The sequence below is a fragment of the Antechinus flavipes genome, chromosome 3 (assembly GCF_016432865.1).
Source record: "Antechinus flavipes isolate AdamAnt ecotype Samford, QLD, Australia chromosome 3, AdamAnt_v2, whole genome shotgun sequence".
In the NCBI taxonomy this organism is placed as follows: Eukaryota; Metazoa; Chordata; class Mammalia; order Dasyuromorphia; family Dasyuridae; genus Antechinus; species Antechinus flavipes.
The window spans coordinates 418,102,217-418,120,490 of NC_067400.1; the positions used below are offsets into that span (position 1 = coordinate 418,102,217).

At 33.3% G+C, this 18,274-nt stretch overlaps 1 protein-coding gene across 4 annotated transcripts in view; it reads right to left on the reverse strand.

Moving 5' to 3' along the window:
- The window catches only part of MAP3K20 (mitogen-activated protein kinase kinase kinase 20), a 214,700-nt gene that overhangs the window by 65,877 nt on the left and 130,549 nt on the right, over positions 1–18,274 (reverse strand). For all 4 annotated transcript variants that reach the window (XM_051991086.1, XM_051991084.1, XM_051991085.1 and 1 more), the window contains exon 10: positions 12,461–12,567. In XM_051991086.1, the coding sequence (XP_051847046.1) occupies positions 12,461–12,567 (107 nt within the window). The remainder of the gene's footprint in view (positions 1–12,460; positions 12,568–18,274) is intronic.

Genomic DNA, 18,274 nt, shown 5'->3' on the forward strand with positions numbered 1-18,274 from the left:
CTGATGGGCACCCTTTCGGTTTCCAGTTCCTTACCACTACTAAAACGGCTGCTACAAATATTTTTGGACATGTGGGTCCTTTTCCCTTTTTATTTTCCCTCTTTGAGATACAGGCCCTTTGGATCAAAGGGTATGCAGAGTTTGATAGTCCTTTGGGCATAGTTCTATATTGCTCTCCAGAACAGCTGGATCAGTTCACAACTCTACCAGCAATATGTTGGTGAACCAGTTTTCCCATACCCTCTCCAGTATTCATCATCATCTTTTTCTGTCATCTTAGCCAATCTGAGAGGTGTGTAATGGTACCTCAGAGTTGTCTTAATTTGCATTTCTCTGATCAATATCTTTTGAATAAGTAATTGAATAAGTAATGATACCACTGATAATAATGAGTGACAAGAATTCATTGAGTACTTATTTCTAAAGTATACAGGGAACTGATTCAAGTACTAACAAGAACAACTTCTCCAGTAAGTTATCAACCATCATATGAAAAAATGTTCTCAATCACTAGTAATTCAAGATATACAAATTAAATCACTTTGAGGTTCTACTTCATGTCTATCAGACTGGAAAATATAATAAAAAAGAAAGAAAAATGTCAAATGTTGGAAGGGCTTTAGGAAAAGAGGTAAATTAGTGCATTATTGATAGAACAGTGAATTGATTCATTCTGGAAAGCAATTTGGAATTTTACCCAGAAAGTTAGCAAAGTATGCATCCTCTTTGGTATAACTATACCATTAATAGGTCATTAACAGCAAAGAAAAAATAAAGAGATCTACATGAATACAAAATACATAGTAATTGTTTTGGTAGTTCATGCATACAATTGAGTAAGTGTTGTAAGAAATGATGAAATGGACAGTATCAAAGGAAACTCAGAAAATCTTTATGAATTGAGGCAGAGCAAAGTGAATAAAATTAGAACAACAATTTATAAAATGAGAAAAAACTACTTTAAAAGACTTTAGAAATCTGGTCATTGTATTGATAGACTATTAGTTTAGAAGAATGCAAATAAAACACACCACTTACCATCTGACAGAGAAGGGATGAACTTAAAATGCAGGGAGTCATTTTTGGACATTTATTTTGCTGGACTATGCAGCATATATACTATATGTATATACTGATAAACTTGCTATTTATCCTATTTTTAAAAATTTACTCAGTGTGGTAGTGGGAGAGACAGATTGAAAAATAAATACTTGTTACTTAAAAAAAAGAACAAATCTAAATTTTATTCTTTGTCTCAATTGGATAACTAATAATACCATTGAAAGTAGTAATGAGTAATTTGAGAATTCCAGTAATAGCTGCTTTAATCTTCTTGATAAAACATCTCAGCACTAACTTTATTCTACTTCAGGGACATTATAGTGTTTTTTCTTTTCCCTTTTAAAATGTATTTTTATTTTGTTAAATTTTCCCAATCATATTTTTAAACATTTTAACTTATTAAAAAATTTTGAATTTCAAATGCTCTCTCTCCTTTCTGCTCTTTCCTCACATCTTGGGAAGGCAAGCAATATCAATTATGTTAAGTCATGCAAAATATATTTCCAAGTTAGCCAAATTAGAAAACACACACACACACACACACACACACACACACACACACACGCACACACACGAAAAATAAGGTGAAAATAATAAGCTTCAATCTGTGTTCAGAATTAATCAGTTCTCTCTCTGAAGATGGATAGAATTTTTCATCATAGTTCCTTTGGAATTGTTTTGTATCATAGTCTTAATCAAAGTAGCCAAGTCTTTCACAGTTGAGCATTGTTACAATATTGTTGTTTCTATGTACAATATTCTTCTAACTCTGCTCACTTCATTTGGTATCAGTTCATATATATATATATATATATATATATATATATATATATATATATATATATATATATATATATATATATATATATGTATATATATATATGTCTTCCCAGGTTTTTGTGAAGCCATCCCACACATCATTTTATATAGCATAATAGTATTCCATTACAATCATATATCACTTTTTGTTGAGTCATTTCTCAATCGATGGGCATCACCTCAATTTCTAATTCTTAGCCATCACAAAAAGAATGTATATATATATATAAATAGATAGATAGTACATAGGTCCTTTGACCTTTTAATGCATCTCTTTGGGATACAGACTTGGTGGTATTGCTGGGTCAGGATGTTTATACAGTTTTTAAGTCCATTAGGCATAGTTCCAAATTGTTCTCCAGAATGGTGGCACCAATTCACAACTTTAACAACAATGAAATTGTGTCCCCATTTTTCCACATCCCCTTCGGTGTCTGTCTTCTATTTTTCTGTTCTGTTAGCCAGTTTGATAGGTATGAGATGGTATCTCCAAATTGTTTTAATTTACATTGATTTAATCAGAAGTGACTCAAAACATTTTTCATTTATTTAATGATATATTTGATTTTTTCTTCTCAAAGCTGCACATTCCTATCTTTGGCATCATAATACTTCAATTCCAAAATTCACTTTCCTTTCTTTCTAGACATCTCAATCTATCTTTTAACATGTACTCCAGACTCTAACCAAAATAGACCACTTCTCTCCATGAACACATCCCATACTTTTTTGCCATTGTTCATACTATTCCCTATGCTTATAATGTTCTTATTTTCTACATGAAGCCTTCCTTGATATTTCCAATCATTTCCCCAAGCTAGTAACAATTTTTTTCAATGAATCTCACAAAGCACTGTTCACTATGTATAAATTTGTAATATTATTATATATATTTGCTAAATTCTTTATGAAACAGAAGTTCTACAAGATCTGGGACTACTTCTTACCTAAACTCTATGTTTTCCTCCACCTGCATCATGTTCAGCAAATAGGGAGAAATTAATTTTAAATTGAATTGAATCCTATAGGTTCTTAACCTGGGGTCTCTGTTCTTAACCCTGCGTCTTTGAACTTGACTTTTTTTTTTTTAATATCTTTTTATTGATAGAACGCATGCCAGGGTAATTTTTTACAGCATTATCCCTTGCATTCATTTCTGTTCCGATTTTTCCCCTCTCTCCCTCCACCCCTTCCCCCAGATGGCAAGCAGTCTTTTACATGTTGAATAGGTTACAGTATATCCTGGATACAATATATGTGTGCAGAACTGAACAGTTTTCTTGTTGCACAGAGAGAATTGAATTCAGAAGGTATAAATAACCCGGGAAGAAAAACAAAAATACAAGCAGTTTATATTCATTTTCCAGTGTTCTTTCTCTGGGTGTAGCTGCTTCTGTCCATCTTTGATCAATTAAGGCTCTCTTTATTGAAGAGATCCACTTCCATCAGAATACATCCTCAAACAGTATCGTTGTTGAGGTATATAATGATCTCCTGGTCCTGCTCATTTCACTCAGCATCAGTTCATGTAAGTCTCGCCAGTCCTCTCTGTATTCATCCTGCTGGTCATTCCTTACAGAACAATAATATTCCATAACATTCATATACCACAATTTACTCAACCATTCTCCAATTGATGGGCATCCATTCATTTTCCAGCTTCTAGCCACTACAAATAGGGCTGCCACAAACATTTTGGCACATATAGGTCCCTTTCCTTTCTTTAGTATCTCTTTGGGATATAAGCCCAGTAGAAACACTGCTGGATCAAAGGGTATGCACAGTTTGATAACTTTTTGAGCATAGTTCCAAATTGCTCTCCAGAATGGCTGGATGTTGAACTTGACTTTTAAAGAAAGGTACATAGATAGACAGATAGCTGTATTTCAATATAATTGGTCTCCTTTGTAATCCTATGTGTTTTATTTTATACATTTAAATACATACTTAGAATGTATTAGGTTTTACCAAATTGTTGGAGAGGTCCATAGCACACACACACACACACACACACACACACACACACACACAATGGTTAAGAACTCCTGCTCTCAGAAACAGAAGTTCTTTCAAGAGAAGTTTTTGGAACCTACAGCATCAGGAATCACACAAAGCCTCATCAGTTCTATTAAGTGATTCCTTTCTTTTTGTAAAGAAAAATAATTCTAGTTACTGTCTCTGAAATTATTTTTACAAACTCAATATTTGTATTTCTGACATCCGAATAAACACCCTGACTAGGATCACAGAATTAATGTTTTAGAGCTGGAAGGGTTCGTTTAGTGTGATGCTTTCTCTTTAGAAACTGAGACCCCAGAAAATTACCTAAGTGACTTGTCTAAGATCACTTTGGCAGTGAGTATCAGAGCTGGAATTTAAAACCTATGATTAAAAACCCAAATCCAGCTCTCTTTACATTGTATGATAATATCTCCCAAAATAAGTAATGTTAGTAGATATCATTATAAGTCATTGGTAAGTCCAAGACAAAAAAAAAAGTCCAAGGGGAAAAAAAGAGAAGAAAAAGAGAGTCAGTGTAGGTATAAAAAGGAAAGAGACTAAAAAAGAGAAGAAAAAATTATTTATGATACTGTGGTCAATTAGTAACAAGAGCTATTAGATAAGCATCTTGCCCTACCTAGCCAAATCTTTGTTTAGGAAGTTGAAAATGAAGGATGCCTGTATTTAATAAACCTGTTAACTGTACTCCAAAGCTTGGCATTTCACTTCCAGGGAAACAGAGTAAATGATTGCCCTGTTGTGGCTTCCTACACTAATAACTACATGTATATAACTAAAAATAGACTGAGCAACGTAAATTTCCCCATGGAGCAGGTGTCAAGGCAGATCTAAATTTGGACCAAAAAGTTTATATCCCACTAAGATGGAATCTGGCAAAGCAATTAATATCATAATATGCTTTAATCACATTAGGTAGTCTGAAAAGTGCCTTGTTAAAATAAGTGAAGTAATTAATGGTAAAAAGCAGCTACTTGTGCCATCCTCAAGTACTTGTTCTTTGTGAATCAATCCTTTAGGGAAAAAAAGAGCCCATTTTCCTTTGTTCACCAATACATGGGGATAACATTTTCAAAGCACCTTTACCACCAAAGTCACATCACTAAATAGTTAGAAATCTGCTTTAGCAGATAGAAAGTCAGAAAGATGTGGGTTCAAGTCTTGACTCTATTCAAGTCTGGCTCTATAACTATAAAGAAGTCACTTCATTTCTCAATGCTCCAGACAATGCTGTAAGTCTATATCAAAGTTGAAGATGAGTTATGTTCAATCTATAGAGGGAGCTTCCACACTGAGAGTTTTCCATACCAATTATTACAAACATAGTTTTTTTTTTAAATCCCTCTACCAAAGATCCAAAAGAGAAACAGTGAATCATCAATTGTCTAATATTTGTACTAATAGGAAAAAAAATTCTAAACTTTGTCCTGGAGTTTTACAATAAAAAACCTCCCAAAACAAACAAACAAAGACAACTTTATTCTCATTCTCTGGGGAAAATTTTGGAGGGAAGGAGGGAAGGAGGGAGTGAATGTGTGTGTGTGTGTGTGTGTGTGTGTGTGTGTGTGTCTTTTAAACAGATGGATGGGGAGAACATAATAGCCAAAAAGTATATGCTGGTCATTTTTCTCTACCTTACAAAAGGGGAGTTAATGTTCCTTCCATTTTAAGCATCATCTTTTTTTTTTTTTTTGCTGAGGCAATTGGGGTTAAGTGACTTGCCCAGGGTCACACAGCTAGGACATGTTAAGTGTCTGAGGTCATATTTGAACTCAAGTCCTCCTGACTTCAAGGCTGGTGCTCTATCCACTGTGCCAGCATTATCTTCTTTTGCCAATTAGGCTCCTCTCACCAATGTATTTTTTTTTTAATCAAAATGAATATCCAACAAACAACCCTGAAAAAATCATTCAGCATTTAAATAAATTATAGGCTATAACACAGACAGAAACAAATAGGTTGAAAGTATGAACATCTCTCATCTTTAATTTGTTTTAATCTATTTCCCTGTGCCTCTCAAGAGCTAACAAGAGTGTCTGATGCCATGTGCCATGAGGATTGTAATACTTATGCTTGCAGGACAAATTAAGAACAGTGGTCCCCCTTGCTTTGTTGATATCTTCCCTGGCTCAACCCCACCACCATTTAAATGTAGTTTTTAGGTGTTTTAATCTATGCAAATTATGGTTTTTCTCTTAAGCCAAATCCATCTAAGGTAAAGTCCTACTAACAGCAGTTTTTTTCATGTCAAAATCATGCACTGTACTATAATTATCTTTTTCATTAGACAGAAATGTCTTTTAAAATAAAAGGTCAGTCTGCAAAAGGAAAAAAAAACTCAACCACATCATGTATTTTTATAAAGTTGTGTGGTATAAATCATCAGTGTCATCAGCAGGAAAGCTTTATTGTCAAATAAACACATATTCACAAATACAAGAATTTAAAAAGAGTTGGACATTGCTGATATTTGTTTCTCCTAATTAATCCTCAAGCCATCACATTGTGAAATTCAAGAACTGTAATCTGCCACAATGCTCAACATTTTAAATATGATTTTTGCATATTCAGAAAAAAATCCAAAGATTAATGACTTGTCTTTAATCTTGAGTTTTGTTCTCATGATATTGTAATTATTAGAGGAGAACACTAACAAACAATAAATTGCAAGAGGCATAGAAATACACACATTAAATCTGATTTCTCTTACACATACACACACACACACACACACACACACACACACACATACACACAAACACCATATACCTCTAATTACCACAAGCTTTTGGCCTTTTGGCAATTGTAGGAAACTAAGACTTTTAATGCAAATGGAAAATATTACCCAGGAGACATCTGGTTCCCTAATACCTGTAGTCATGAACTCAATCATTGCTAATTTACTAGTAAATGATGAAGCATGATGAAAATATTATGGTTTAATTAATTATAACAATAGAATAAAGGAAGAATGGAATGTTCAAAGTTGTTTTTTTTTTTTTTTTTTTTTTTTTACAAAGAGTACTAGAAGGAAGACAGGAGAAAGGAAAGAAAACTAAGGGCTGATAAAATTAGAAGTCAGCTTAAAAGCATAATAAGATGGGCAAAAAATAGGGCCAACATCTACTCCATTTCAAGTGCAATCAGCACTACCAGTAAAGCCTATCCAAGAGAAAGAAAAGTAGACAAAAAAAGAAAAGAATCCTGCTACTGATGAGGTCGGTATTTTCATGTGGGGCAGTGATCCTAAAATTAAGGGAAAACTTCAGGAGAAAGATGACTTCTCTGTCATACTTACTCTCTCAGAAGAGGCACTAGTTCCAAAAGGCCTGGAGGGGGAAGGTTAGACAAAGTAGTATTCCAATAGAAGACATCACATTGTTTGGAAATCCATTATATGACATCTCCAATGAAAAATGTCCCCTTAACTTATGGAGCAAGTTGCAATCTAATGTGTTTTGAGAATATTTCACTAAATTGAAAGCAGAACTAGAAAGAGGAAACACAGAATTAGGGATGAACAATACGAAAGTAGCTTTGGTGATGTCTGCATTGCCAGTATTACAATAAAATGTTCATATTGTTTAGTTTCCCCAAATAACAATCATCTCAGATGGAATTAGAAATCATTTACAGATCTACCCTAAACTTGGTAGCCATAAATAAGACCAGGAAAATAAGTAACTCCAAAGAATGACAACAGAAAAAAATGTCTAATAAAAGAAAGAAAAAGTTATTGTCCTTATTAGATTACCATTACTTGATTGGTCTTGTCTGTGAGTTCAGCTTTTGCATCAGAAATAGAAATAGATTTTGGGGTCATCTATCCCCAGTTTTTAAAGTGAAAACAGATTTAATAAATTCAGCACCATGTGAGTGTTCCCCTTGTTCTTTGTACCTAATAAATTGCTGGAGGTGGGGAAGGAAAAACAAATAAACCAATAAACAAAAACTATAACTGCATCAATTTCAGGAGTTCATTTCATAGTTGTGCAGAGCTATCATTCAATACCTCCAACTTCATTTATTTTGAGAAGTATCTAGAGGGCTGCATGAATGCTGAATTGAATTAATGGACATCTATAACTATGTGATAAATACAGTCAATAGGGAATATCCTCCATGCTAGAAAAGATCTCTAAATGTTAGTTTCTATCTTTGAAGTAAGATCACATACAATTTATGTTTCATTATTTAATTAACAGTTCTAATTGACATTTGGGATTATTTTGTAATTGTTTTCCTCAATGACATTTTGAATTTTTCATAGCCTATGCCTAAGTGAAGTAGGTTACCATGCACAGACCCTCCCTCACTTAAATCCAATTCACTTGCATGTCATGGCCTCATCTCCCTGATGTCATAGACCTCTTCGAGAATGAAATGAAGGACAACAATTATGGCTTAACATATCTATGAAAACTTTTAAACATTTAATTTTCTTTCTACAACCCAGAAGAGCAGTGGAAAGAATCTTATTTCAAGAAGAATTGGTAGGCATGTTCAAATCATGTATTTAGTTTATTCTTGAAAATAAAGTTTTACTTCATGTATACTATGAAACTTTGTTAAGAATATACAACTGTCAGAATTCCATGATTTCTAAAGCATTTGCTGGAATTTGTTCTTGGCTAAAATTTGGGTATGTATACACATGGGAAAAAAAAATTGAAATATGGTAAATAATGGATATTTTATCTTAGTCTTTTTAGAAGATTAAGATGTTAATGTAACCAGAGGTTTAAGCCTTCATTGATGGAGGAAACAATTACTCAGTGTTCTACAATTACTTGCAGGGTAGAGTTGAAGAAAATCTGGAATTGAATGTATCTTCTCTCACATCTAGAAACTAGAAACCAGGATGTTTCCCCTCTCAAGCTCTGTCCCTCAGGTAGACACAGAGCATAGAGTAATCTATTTTACCACTCATTAGGTAAACCTTATACAAATGTCAGGTTTGAGTGCTAGATTATATTATGACCTGAACTCCAGTTAAATTTGGTGCTAAACTAAACTCTAGTTAAATTTTTAGTCTGATTCATCAGAATGAATTTAGGGAGTACAATCATATTTCCAGCTTTCTATATAACTTCAACTAATTTTCTATTAAACTAAATGTACAGCTTAATAAAATACCATTAAACCGCTATGTATTCGTCACATTAGGTTTTTTTTTCTTTTTTAAAAATAACAGCTTTTTATTTTCAAAATACATACAAAGATAGTTTTCAACATTTGCCCTTGGAAAGTCCTTCGTTTCAAATTTTTCTCTTTCCCTTCCCCCAACTCTCCTCCTCTAGATAACAAGCAATTCAATATCACATAAGTTTTTATAACAAAAAGGATTGGCAAACTATAGAAATGGTGCCACTGAGTGGTATATTTGGCAACTGTTAGTAGCACATCACTTTTCATTATATTAGTTTCCCTTTTTTTATCTCTCTCTCTTTTGAATTTTTCTTTCTTTAAAAATTCAAAACAAAAGAAAACAAAAACCTCAACTTCTGTTTTTCTACTTAAGTATAGCATAGCACTAAAAATACAGGGTTAGGAGTCAGCACACCTGAGCTCTGATTGTAGCTCTATTCTAAATCTCAATTTTCTCATCTGTAAAATGGAGATAATTTCGACTCCACCTACCTCATGTAGTTATAGTCAGATGCAAATGAGATAATGGATATGAACTTCTTTACACACTGTTATATCACTGTCAGGTATTATTATCTTACTTTTAATGGGACAACTCTTGTCTCTTCCCCAGTGTCATTAAAGGCTAAAAGAAGTTGTGTAGACCCCTCTATTAAAAAGTCTTTTTTGAAACTTTGGCCTCCTATTTTTCATCTTAGTCCTAGTCATTTATAAGATTATGAAAAGACTCCCTATCTACCTTATATAGTACTTTTTAATTGAAAATTGAAAAATGTTTTGAAGGCTAAAAGGCAATAACATGCAACCATGTCCACTGAAAAAAAAATCACAGTAGCATATTTTCCAGTGTCAATGGAACTTTTCCCTGCTCCCCCTCCCCTGTGGAAAAAAAAAAAAGGAAAAAAAAAGAGAATTGTTTGTACTTCATCCTCTAGCAGACAGGTGACAAGATTTAAGTAAGTTGACTAGAGAATTATTTTAATAATTAAGAAAATTTGTACAATAAATTGTACTCACTTAGGAAGATAAGATTTGTAAGTTTATCCTAAGTAGGGACAAAACAATGCAATTTTCAGATAACTCAGATAAAAGAAGGAATTTCAAACATTATTCCTAGATTGAAAACTTTTGGCACCAACCACTAAATCTCAAAAATTTTAGTACATAAGCCCTAGGAAATTGCGTTAGGCCAATAAATAGGTAAAAAAATGACTAGTCCAGAATCACATAACAAATGTGAGAAGTGATATTTGAACCTTGAAATTCCCAACTCCAAGCTGAGTATTCTATCACATAATACTATTGCCTCTATGTAATATAGGCTTCCTTCAATACTTTATAAAGGATCTGTGATTTTACATGTGAGTATACTTCATCTATCAATAGAAAATGGATTTTGTGATGTAATAAACACTTTTTATGAGTTCCTTAGAGAGAAAATAAACAGAATCATCTTCTAGTAGCCAATCTTATAGTTGATGAGCCTTTTTGAAACTAACTAAACTGGTCCAAATACAATAGCCACATGGATGGTTGTGAAGGCCTCCTCTTCCATCTTGCTAGAATCTTCTAGAGCAATTGTTCTTAACCAAAAATTTATGAACTTATTTTAAAAATATTTTGATAATAGTATTTCAATATGATTGATTTCCCTTTTAATCCTCTCTCTATATTTTTTGTGCATTTAAAAACATTATTTTGAGAGGAGATACATAGACTTTACCAGACAGCCTAAGGGGTCCAGGACACCTACTACCCCCCAAAAAAAGTTAATAACACTTAGTGTAAGAGCTTATATAGCTCTGATGCATCCCAGATCATCTTCATGTCTTGACAAAGTATTAGACTAGTACTTCACTACAGAATTAGTGGAAGTAGAACATTATGGAAAGAATAAAAGCAGAAAACCTATTTTCTATTCTGTTACCTACAATCCAGGGTCTCAGTTATATAATGAGAATTTTAGGCTGTGCTATGATTTAGTAAGTGGCTGACACATGATAACATTTAGATAGTGGAAGGGTCGTCAATAATAACTTATGTTCATCATGCTAAATCAATTAATCATTTTCACAGATTTCCCATCATTATTATATAGTACCAAAGTCCTAACTACAAACTCTAAATTTGTTAAGCTTCAAGGAGAAATCCCAGAATTTGGCAATGTTTTATATTCTTGTTTTCAATTGATTTAGTAAAGAATGAACAGTTTTTATTTTTCATTCCTGTTGTTTCCTTCAGCCTAGGAGAAGACCCATTTGGATATCTAAATTAATTCATTTGTCCTGAATTCTCTCATGCTAGTGAGGCACTTACTAAAAATAATGAAAATGAATGAGTTCATTGTAAAAAGCCACAAAAACACAAAATTCCAAGATAGGAAACTCAGTTTCTAAATGCTTGTAATTTTAATATGTTATCAGCAGATGGCGCAAAGTGTCTCCTTAGTTATTAGTAGTAGGGAGCTGGGGTGAAGTTACTTAGAATCTCTGCTGAGTCAGTTGGAGAATAATGTCAGCTCTAAAACATGCTATTTATACTCAAGCATCATGTGACCTGGCTCAAATTCTTTATCCTGTGCTCAGTTTTTCCACTCACACGATGTAATTCTGTCATTATTGAGTCTGTTTTTATCAAATTCATAGAGTTTGGTAACTTTGTAAATGTTTAAATCTCATTTCAAAAAAGGAATATTCTGGTTCCTTCTCTTTTTATTATCTACATGTACATTGGTTTGCTAGTTTCAAGACTTGGAAATAATTTTATAGCTGTGTTCTAACTGGATGAAAGCCAAAGCTTCCTAATATAGAGTGTACACAGAGAAATGTCTGGTAACAATCTTCTATTGCAGAAGATCTGATTTCAGTATTCTTTTCCAAACACTACAAAGCAACAAGTTCCACAGAACGCTCTTTGGGAAACTCATATTATTTTCTGTCTACCTATAAAACGGGGAGCATATTAGCCAGGCCATCAAAGGTTTCACAGAACTATTCACGTTTCTAGAATGTACTTAAGATTGGAAATGGGGAGCTTCAGCCTGTTTCTTGGCCCGTACTCAGCCCTGACACTGCCCATGCTCTTTAAATAGTTCCTATCTTCTGAGAAGCAGCATGTGGACTGGATAAAAAGCTGGTCTTGGAGCCAGAAAAACGAGGTTCCACTCTGGCCTCTGACACATATTGGCTGTGTGACCCTCAACAAATCACAAACTTCTCAGTGCCCCAGAAACTCACCAAGACTAAACATTGCAAAGGAAGACTTAATTTGCAGAGGCAGAGGAATTTATTTTCATCCAAGAGTCCTCTATATCAATTAAATCATCAGCCCAAGCTTTATCCTTATATTTTAAAAAAGAATTTTAATCCAGGCTGGTGTAGTTTAGAGACTGATTGCTAAAACAGATACTTACCTCCATTCTGCCTTATTATGCAGAAATGAGTTACACTGGTCAGGAAGGTTAGTGTCATTTGACATGGACTCTAGAATTGAAATGATTTGCTTGAATGATGGACGTTTCTGAAAAAGACAAGATAAGTACTTATTCCGCAGGGATCAAAGGAAGGGTACTTTTGGCTTAGAGTTAATGGAGACATAAATATAACAATAAGTTCCATTTAAGGAGAAAAATTATATCCTTCCCACATAGAGATAAAAAATCATAGACTTGGAATTTAGATTCTTTAAGACCTTTCAATGCAACCATCTAATTTTAGGAAAGATGAAAATGAAACTGAGAAAGGTTAAGTAACTTGCCCAATGTATAGCAGCAATAAGTCTCAGAGCTGGGATTTGAATCCAGGTTCTTTGATGGATTTGAGTTCATTCCTTTTTGCTTTGTTTTAAAATAATGTATACTAAAAAAAATCAGATAGTCAATTCAGAGGCATGTCTGGGAGATAATTCTGAAACAACCAGTCTGATATTTTCTTCTGGAAAAGACCTCAACTGGTTCTAAGAAAATAACTTCCTAAACTAACAAGTACATGGGGAATATTTATAAGAAATTGATAAAAAAAATTTAAATAACTATTATTAAGAACAAAGATCATAAAGATGCAGCCTTTAATAGCAAGAAAAACGCAGTATTAGTTGATAGCTCATTCACTCAAGGCAAAATTTAAGACCAATTAAGTCAATAAGTATTAATTAAGCTCTTATTTTGTGCCAGGCACTGTGCTAAGCTCTGGAGCTACAAAGAAAGGCAAAAACTCTATATTTTCAAGGAATTTGTAGTCTAAAGAGGGGGAAAGCCCACAAACAACTACATACAAATAAAACGCATTCAGAATAATCTGGAAATAATCTCAGAGGGAAGATGCCAGCATTAAGGGACATAAGGAAAGGTTTCTTGTAGAAAGGCAGATAAACCAAGTGAACTAATGCTTACTTTGGACAAGAGATTGTGCTAGGCGCTGGGGAAACAAACAGATATAAAACATTCATGGTCTCAAGAAGTTTATATCTTACTGGGTGGAAGGAAGCCATATAACAAGAAAGTACTTATCAAACAGTTTCTGTAATAGAACACTAACCCTTGGGATGTTCATGAAAGACTTCAAAGGAGAAGTGGTACCTGAACTTTTTCTTAGAAGGAAGAAAATGATTTTGATAAGTAGATTTGGGGAGGGGTGTGTGTGTGTGTGATGATTTATTTCAGGTATTGGAAGATGATTAGGCAATGTCAGATTTGGAAAATAATCAAAGAAACTTAGGTGGACCATAGAATAGAATATAGGAAGGAAAATGCTGAAACAGGCTGCAATCCTGTAACCTAGTCAAGAATCTGTTTAAGTTGGTGTAGTTGGAAAATAAAAATCTCCAGCTAATAGCCAATATTCTAGTGAAGAATTTTTCACTATTGAGCTAAGCTGTTGCTCAGTGAAACAAGAAACAAGTCCTTCTTAGTTTGGCTAGTCTTTTAATTATTTGTGTTTTTTTAATTAACAAGTTTTATTTTCTCAATAATTATTTGTTCATGCTCATTATGTGCCAAATGCTGTTAGGCATTTAGAAAATATCTAGAAAAAAATGGCATAGTGCCTGTCTTCAAGGAGTTAACAGTCTCACCTGAAAATATAAAAATATAAACAAAATAAATATAAGGTAATTGGAAGGGAATGACACTAAGCCATAGCAGTACTCAGAAAGGGCCTTCCAGGAGAGTTAATGTATATGCTCTTTTTAAGAGGCAGTTATGAAGAACCCTGGGTCATCCTTGCTCCTTGATGACACACTAGAGGACTTTAATGAGGAATGTTTTAGTTAGTATGGGGTGTGTGTGGGGATGGAGATAGAGGCTTAGAGGCAGAGTAGGCGAAGGAATTCCTAAGCCACCCAAACACAAAACAAAACACTACCTTCAAAATCTTACTAAGTTCACAACTTTGCTCCACATTATAGCTTCTTTTATGGTTGGGAGACAATAAGAATGGTACTGTTCAGTGAAAATGGAAAATGCAGCAGTTAAATTTGTTTCTTTAGAGAGCAATGACTACACTACTCCATTTGACAGACTCTAGCCAAGGTTGAGACAAAAGGTTAAAACAAAAATGGAGAGAGATAATAAAAGGATGATGCACATTCTCTCTCCATCACGCCTCATAATTATACCATTTCTGAACAAATTACAGTTGCAGCAATTAAAACATGCATTTTAATTTGGGAGCACAAAAACAAGTAGGAACAGTGTTGAGGTGCCTCTCTTTCTCTTGGGAACTGAGTGCTTCCTATGTTATGAAGATGGGCAATTTCTTAGCTTCCCACTGAAATAAGAAACTAAACTAAGACAAACATTCAGAGTCCAGACATCGTCCTGCTCTTTCAAGTGAGTTATTTTGACAAGAGTTGGCAGTAGTCAATGGGTGCAGCTCAATGAAAAGTGTGCAGGCCAGAGACTGAGAGCACATGGAAAACAATAAAAGAATCGCTTAACTAAGCTTTAGCATTGTCTTAATTTTCCGTTTATCAAGTGTAATGTAGTATTTGTGAGGCTATATAATCACTTGTAAAAAATAATTTAAAATATCACAAACAGTGAATTTTGATTTTAGGTAGAAAAGCAATCAGCAGGAGCCCATGAAATCTGAGATTAAAAAGCAATTTATTTTTAATATGATGAATGGTGTCATTTTGCTTTGTTTTTTTTTTTTTTTTTTTTTTGTTTTGTTTTGTTTTGTTTTTTTACCCTCAAACTCCTAAATTTACCATGGGAAAGTTAGAATTTGCTCAAAAGATTATACCTTAGGATCAATGATCACTACAATAAATAATGCACGTGAGATATTATGGTCAATTTTGAATCTAAGTTCCTTCAAAAGCTCTTCTGGAAAGGTTTAAGTATTTGCATTTTTTAAAATGGCTTTGCTTATGGATCCTTATCTATTTTCAAATTCACGTTTCTAGCTGGCTTTGAATTGGATGGCTCAAAATGTTATTATTTTAATTGACATAATCCTACAATAACTTGACACCTACTTAAAACCAACTATCTTTTATGTCTTCTTATCAATCAATAAGCATTTATTAAGCACATACTTTGTGCCTGGTAAATATAACATTCCATTAGGATTCCATTCCATAGCTATAAATGTAGTTATGTACAAAGTGTATATAAGATAATTTTGAGGAGAAAGGCACTAGTAATTGCTTAGCAGTAAAAAATTTATTGAAACATGGGTTCTATATTTTACTCTAATAGGCGCAAATAAGCAATGAGTTTCCTATTTAAATTACTTATTAGCACAATGGTGTCAAATAAACAGAAATGGGCACCACTAAACTGTATATAATGATTCTTGTCCCTGGTGAGGGCCACATATTGGCATAGAAACCCACAAATATTCATATATTTCTTTTCTTTTTATTAATACATCAACACATTAAAATGAGATTGAAGTTATGTTACAAAGGTTTGGGCTATATTCGGTAGTATTATGGGCTACAGATGGGCTGCTGGAGAAGTGTTTAACACTTCTACATTAGCAAACATGGGAAAATGGAATTACATGTAGATTACTGTCCATTGGTTACTCAATTCCAGCTTCAGAATAAAGCAGTAAATATAAAAGTCTGCTTTTAGGAAATCTGATATGTGTGTGATTACATAATCAATATTTACTGAGTACCAACTGTATCCCTGGGGAATACAAAATATAAGATAACATTCACTGCTAGCAATTGTTTAGCAGTAAAGTAGGCATACATTTAAAGACAAATAGAATTACAACTTAAAACATAGTATGGAGAGATAGAGAGAAAAAGAGAGAAAGACTGTGGCAAGGAAAGAGGGAGGTAAAGTAATAGAGGGGACAGAGACAGGGAGTTAGAAACAGAGTGAGAGAGCAAGAGGGGGGGGTTGGAGAAAAACAATGAGATGCAAGAAAATTCAAGACAAGTTTAAAACAGTGAGTAGACTGGCTAGAACAAATTTATGTAGGAAAGTAGTGGGTTGGGTTCAGACAGGGTTATTGTTACAAAGGTATTTATGATAAGTGCAATTCTGCCTCCTCTTTTTTTTTTTTTTTAAATCAGAATAAAGTGACAGAGAAGTAGGAAAGAAACAAAAAACCTCTAAAACAATTTCATGGAATGGGTAGAAAATGAAAAATGATCCTTTGGTCCTTATCACTCAGATCACTATAATTCAGATATTCTCAGTTATAACTGCATGATTATAAATAGGTATTATACATACAAACACATCCTTAAAATTCAAATCCTAGTGCATACATCTATATCATAATTGTCCCAAATATAGACTGACTAAATATAGAGCATGACCCTCAAATAAGATCTCTTTAATAAGATAAAAAGTTATCTATAAAACATATATAACTATAACTATATATATGAAATAGATATGTACATAGATGAAAATAATATAAATTACAGGTCCACTTAGTTTTATTGAAGTCAGATTTCACAGGAAAAAAAGTATGACCTCTATTCAGTCCAACACAATACTGAATGAACTTTCTTTAAGAAATCAAAAGATTTCACTTTATAGACTAATTTTTAAAAAGTTATTAGTTACAAAGATGTACAAAACAAATTCATATACAAAATGGGATCAAATCTTTAAAATTTAACATTTTTGGCATCACAAAATCTAAAAAAACCACAAAAATATTATTGTAGAAAAAATTTTAAATTACTATGAAAATGTCAGAGTGGACAAATACATGGAGGGAGAGTGATGATTTATTTTGATATAAAACACATTACCTAGACTAATCTTAGAAAGTACCATTTACTGTTAAAGTAGATAACTAGCTAAGAATAGAACTGTGCTGCTCACTTTTTTTTGTTGTTGTTGCCAAAATGGACATTTTTGCTCTCAATTCTGGGCATTTTTTCTGACCGTCCTCTATGCCAGGCTTTCTTCAAGTCTCAAATAAAATCTTGCTATCTATAGAAACTATTCCCTCCCATCTCCTTAATTCTAGTCCTTCCTTCTAATGATTACTTCCAATTTATTCTGTATATAGCTTGTTTGTTTATATGTCATTTCCTCCATTAGACTGTGAGCTTTTTTACTTTTCTTTATATCTTCAGGCCTAAACACAATGACTGATTCATAGTACCTAACAATAGTTTATTAATTGAGTGACCATAGTCTTTGAGAACAGAGAAGACTTAAGAACATCTAATTTTTGCTTTTGGATCTTCAGTACTTGGAACAATGCCTGGTACATAATAGGTGCTTAAGAAATTCTGGTTGTTTGATTGATCAGAATTCTTCAAATTAAATTCTAGCATATTTTCAAACCACTGAGTCTGAACATGGAATAAAAATCATAATCAGGTCTATTCCCACAATGATTCTGAGAAGACATACTGTTGAATGAAACAACATTACAGGGTGCAGTGAGTTTCATAGGAACAATATCTAAATGTTACAAATGTAATGGCATTTGAATAGACTTGTGGGGGCGGGGGTTGGGAGATTGGAAGGATTTGGCTACAATGTATTGAAGATATTATTGTTAAACATTTGTCTAGGCAATATTGTATGGAATATGCTCCTTTTAAAGGTCTGATATTTTTATGATCCTTGGCTGTTAGAGCATACACTAAAACTAATGACCAGTATCTTCATCAGTACAGGAGCGCAATCCCTAAAGGTTACTGTTTTAACATTCCAACTCTATGTTAATGCCAACCCTTTATTTAAAATGTTTTAGTAGGCTACTGACTTTGGCACTTAACTATTTAAATTCATGTA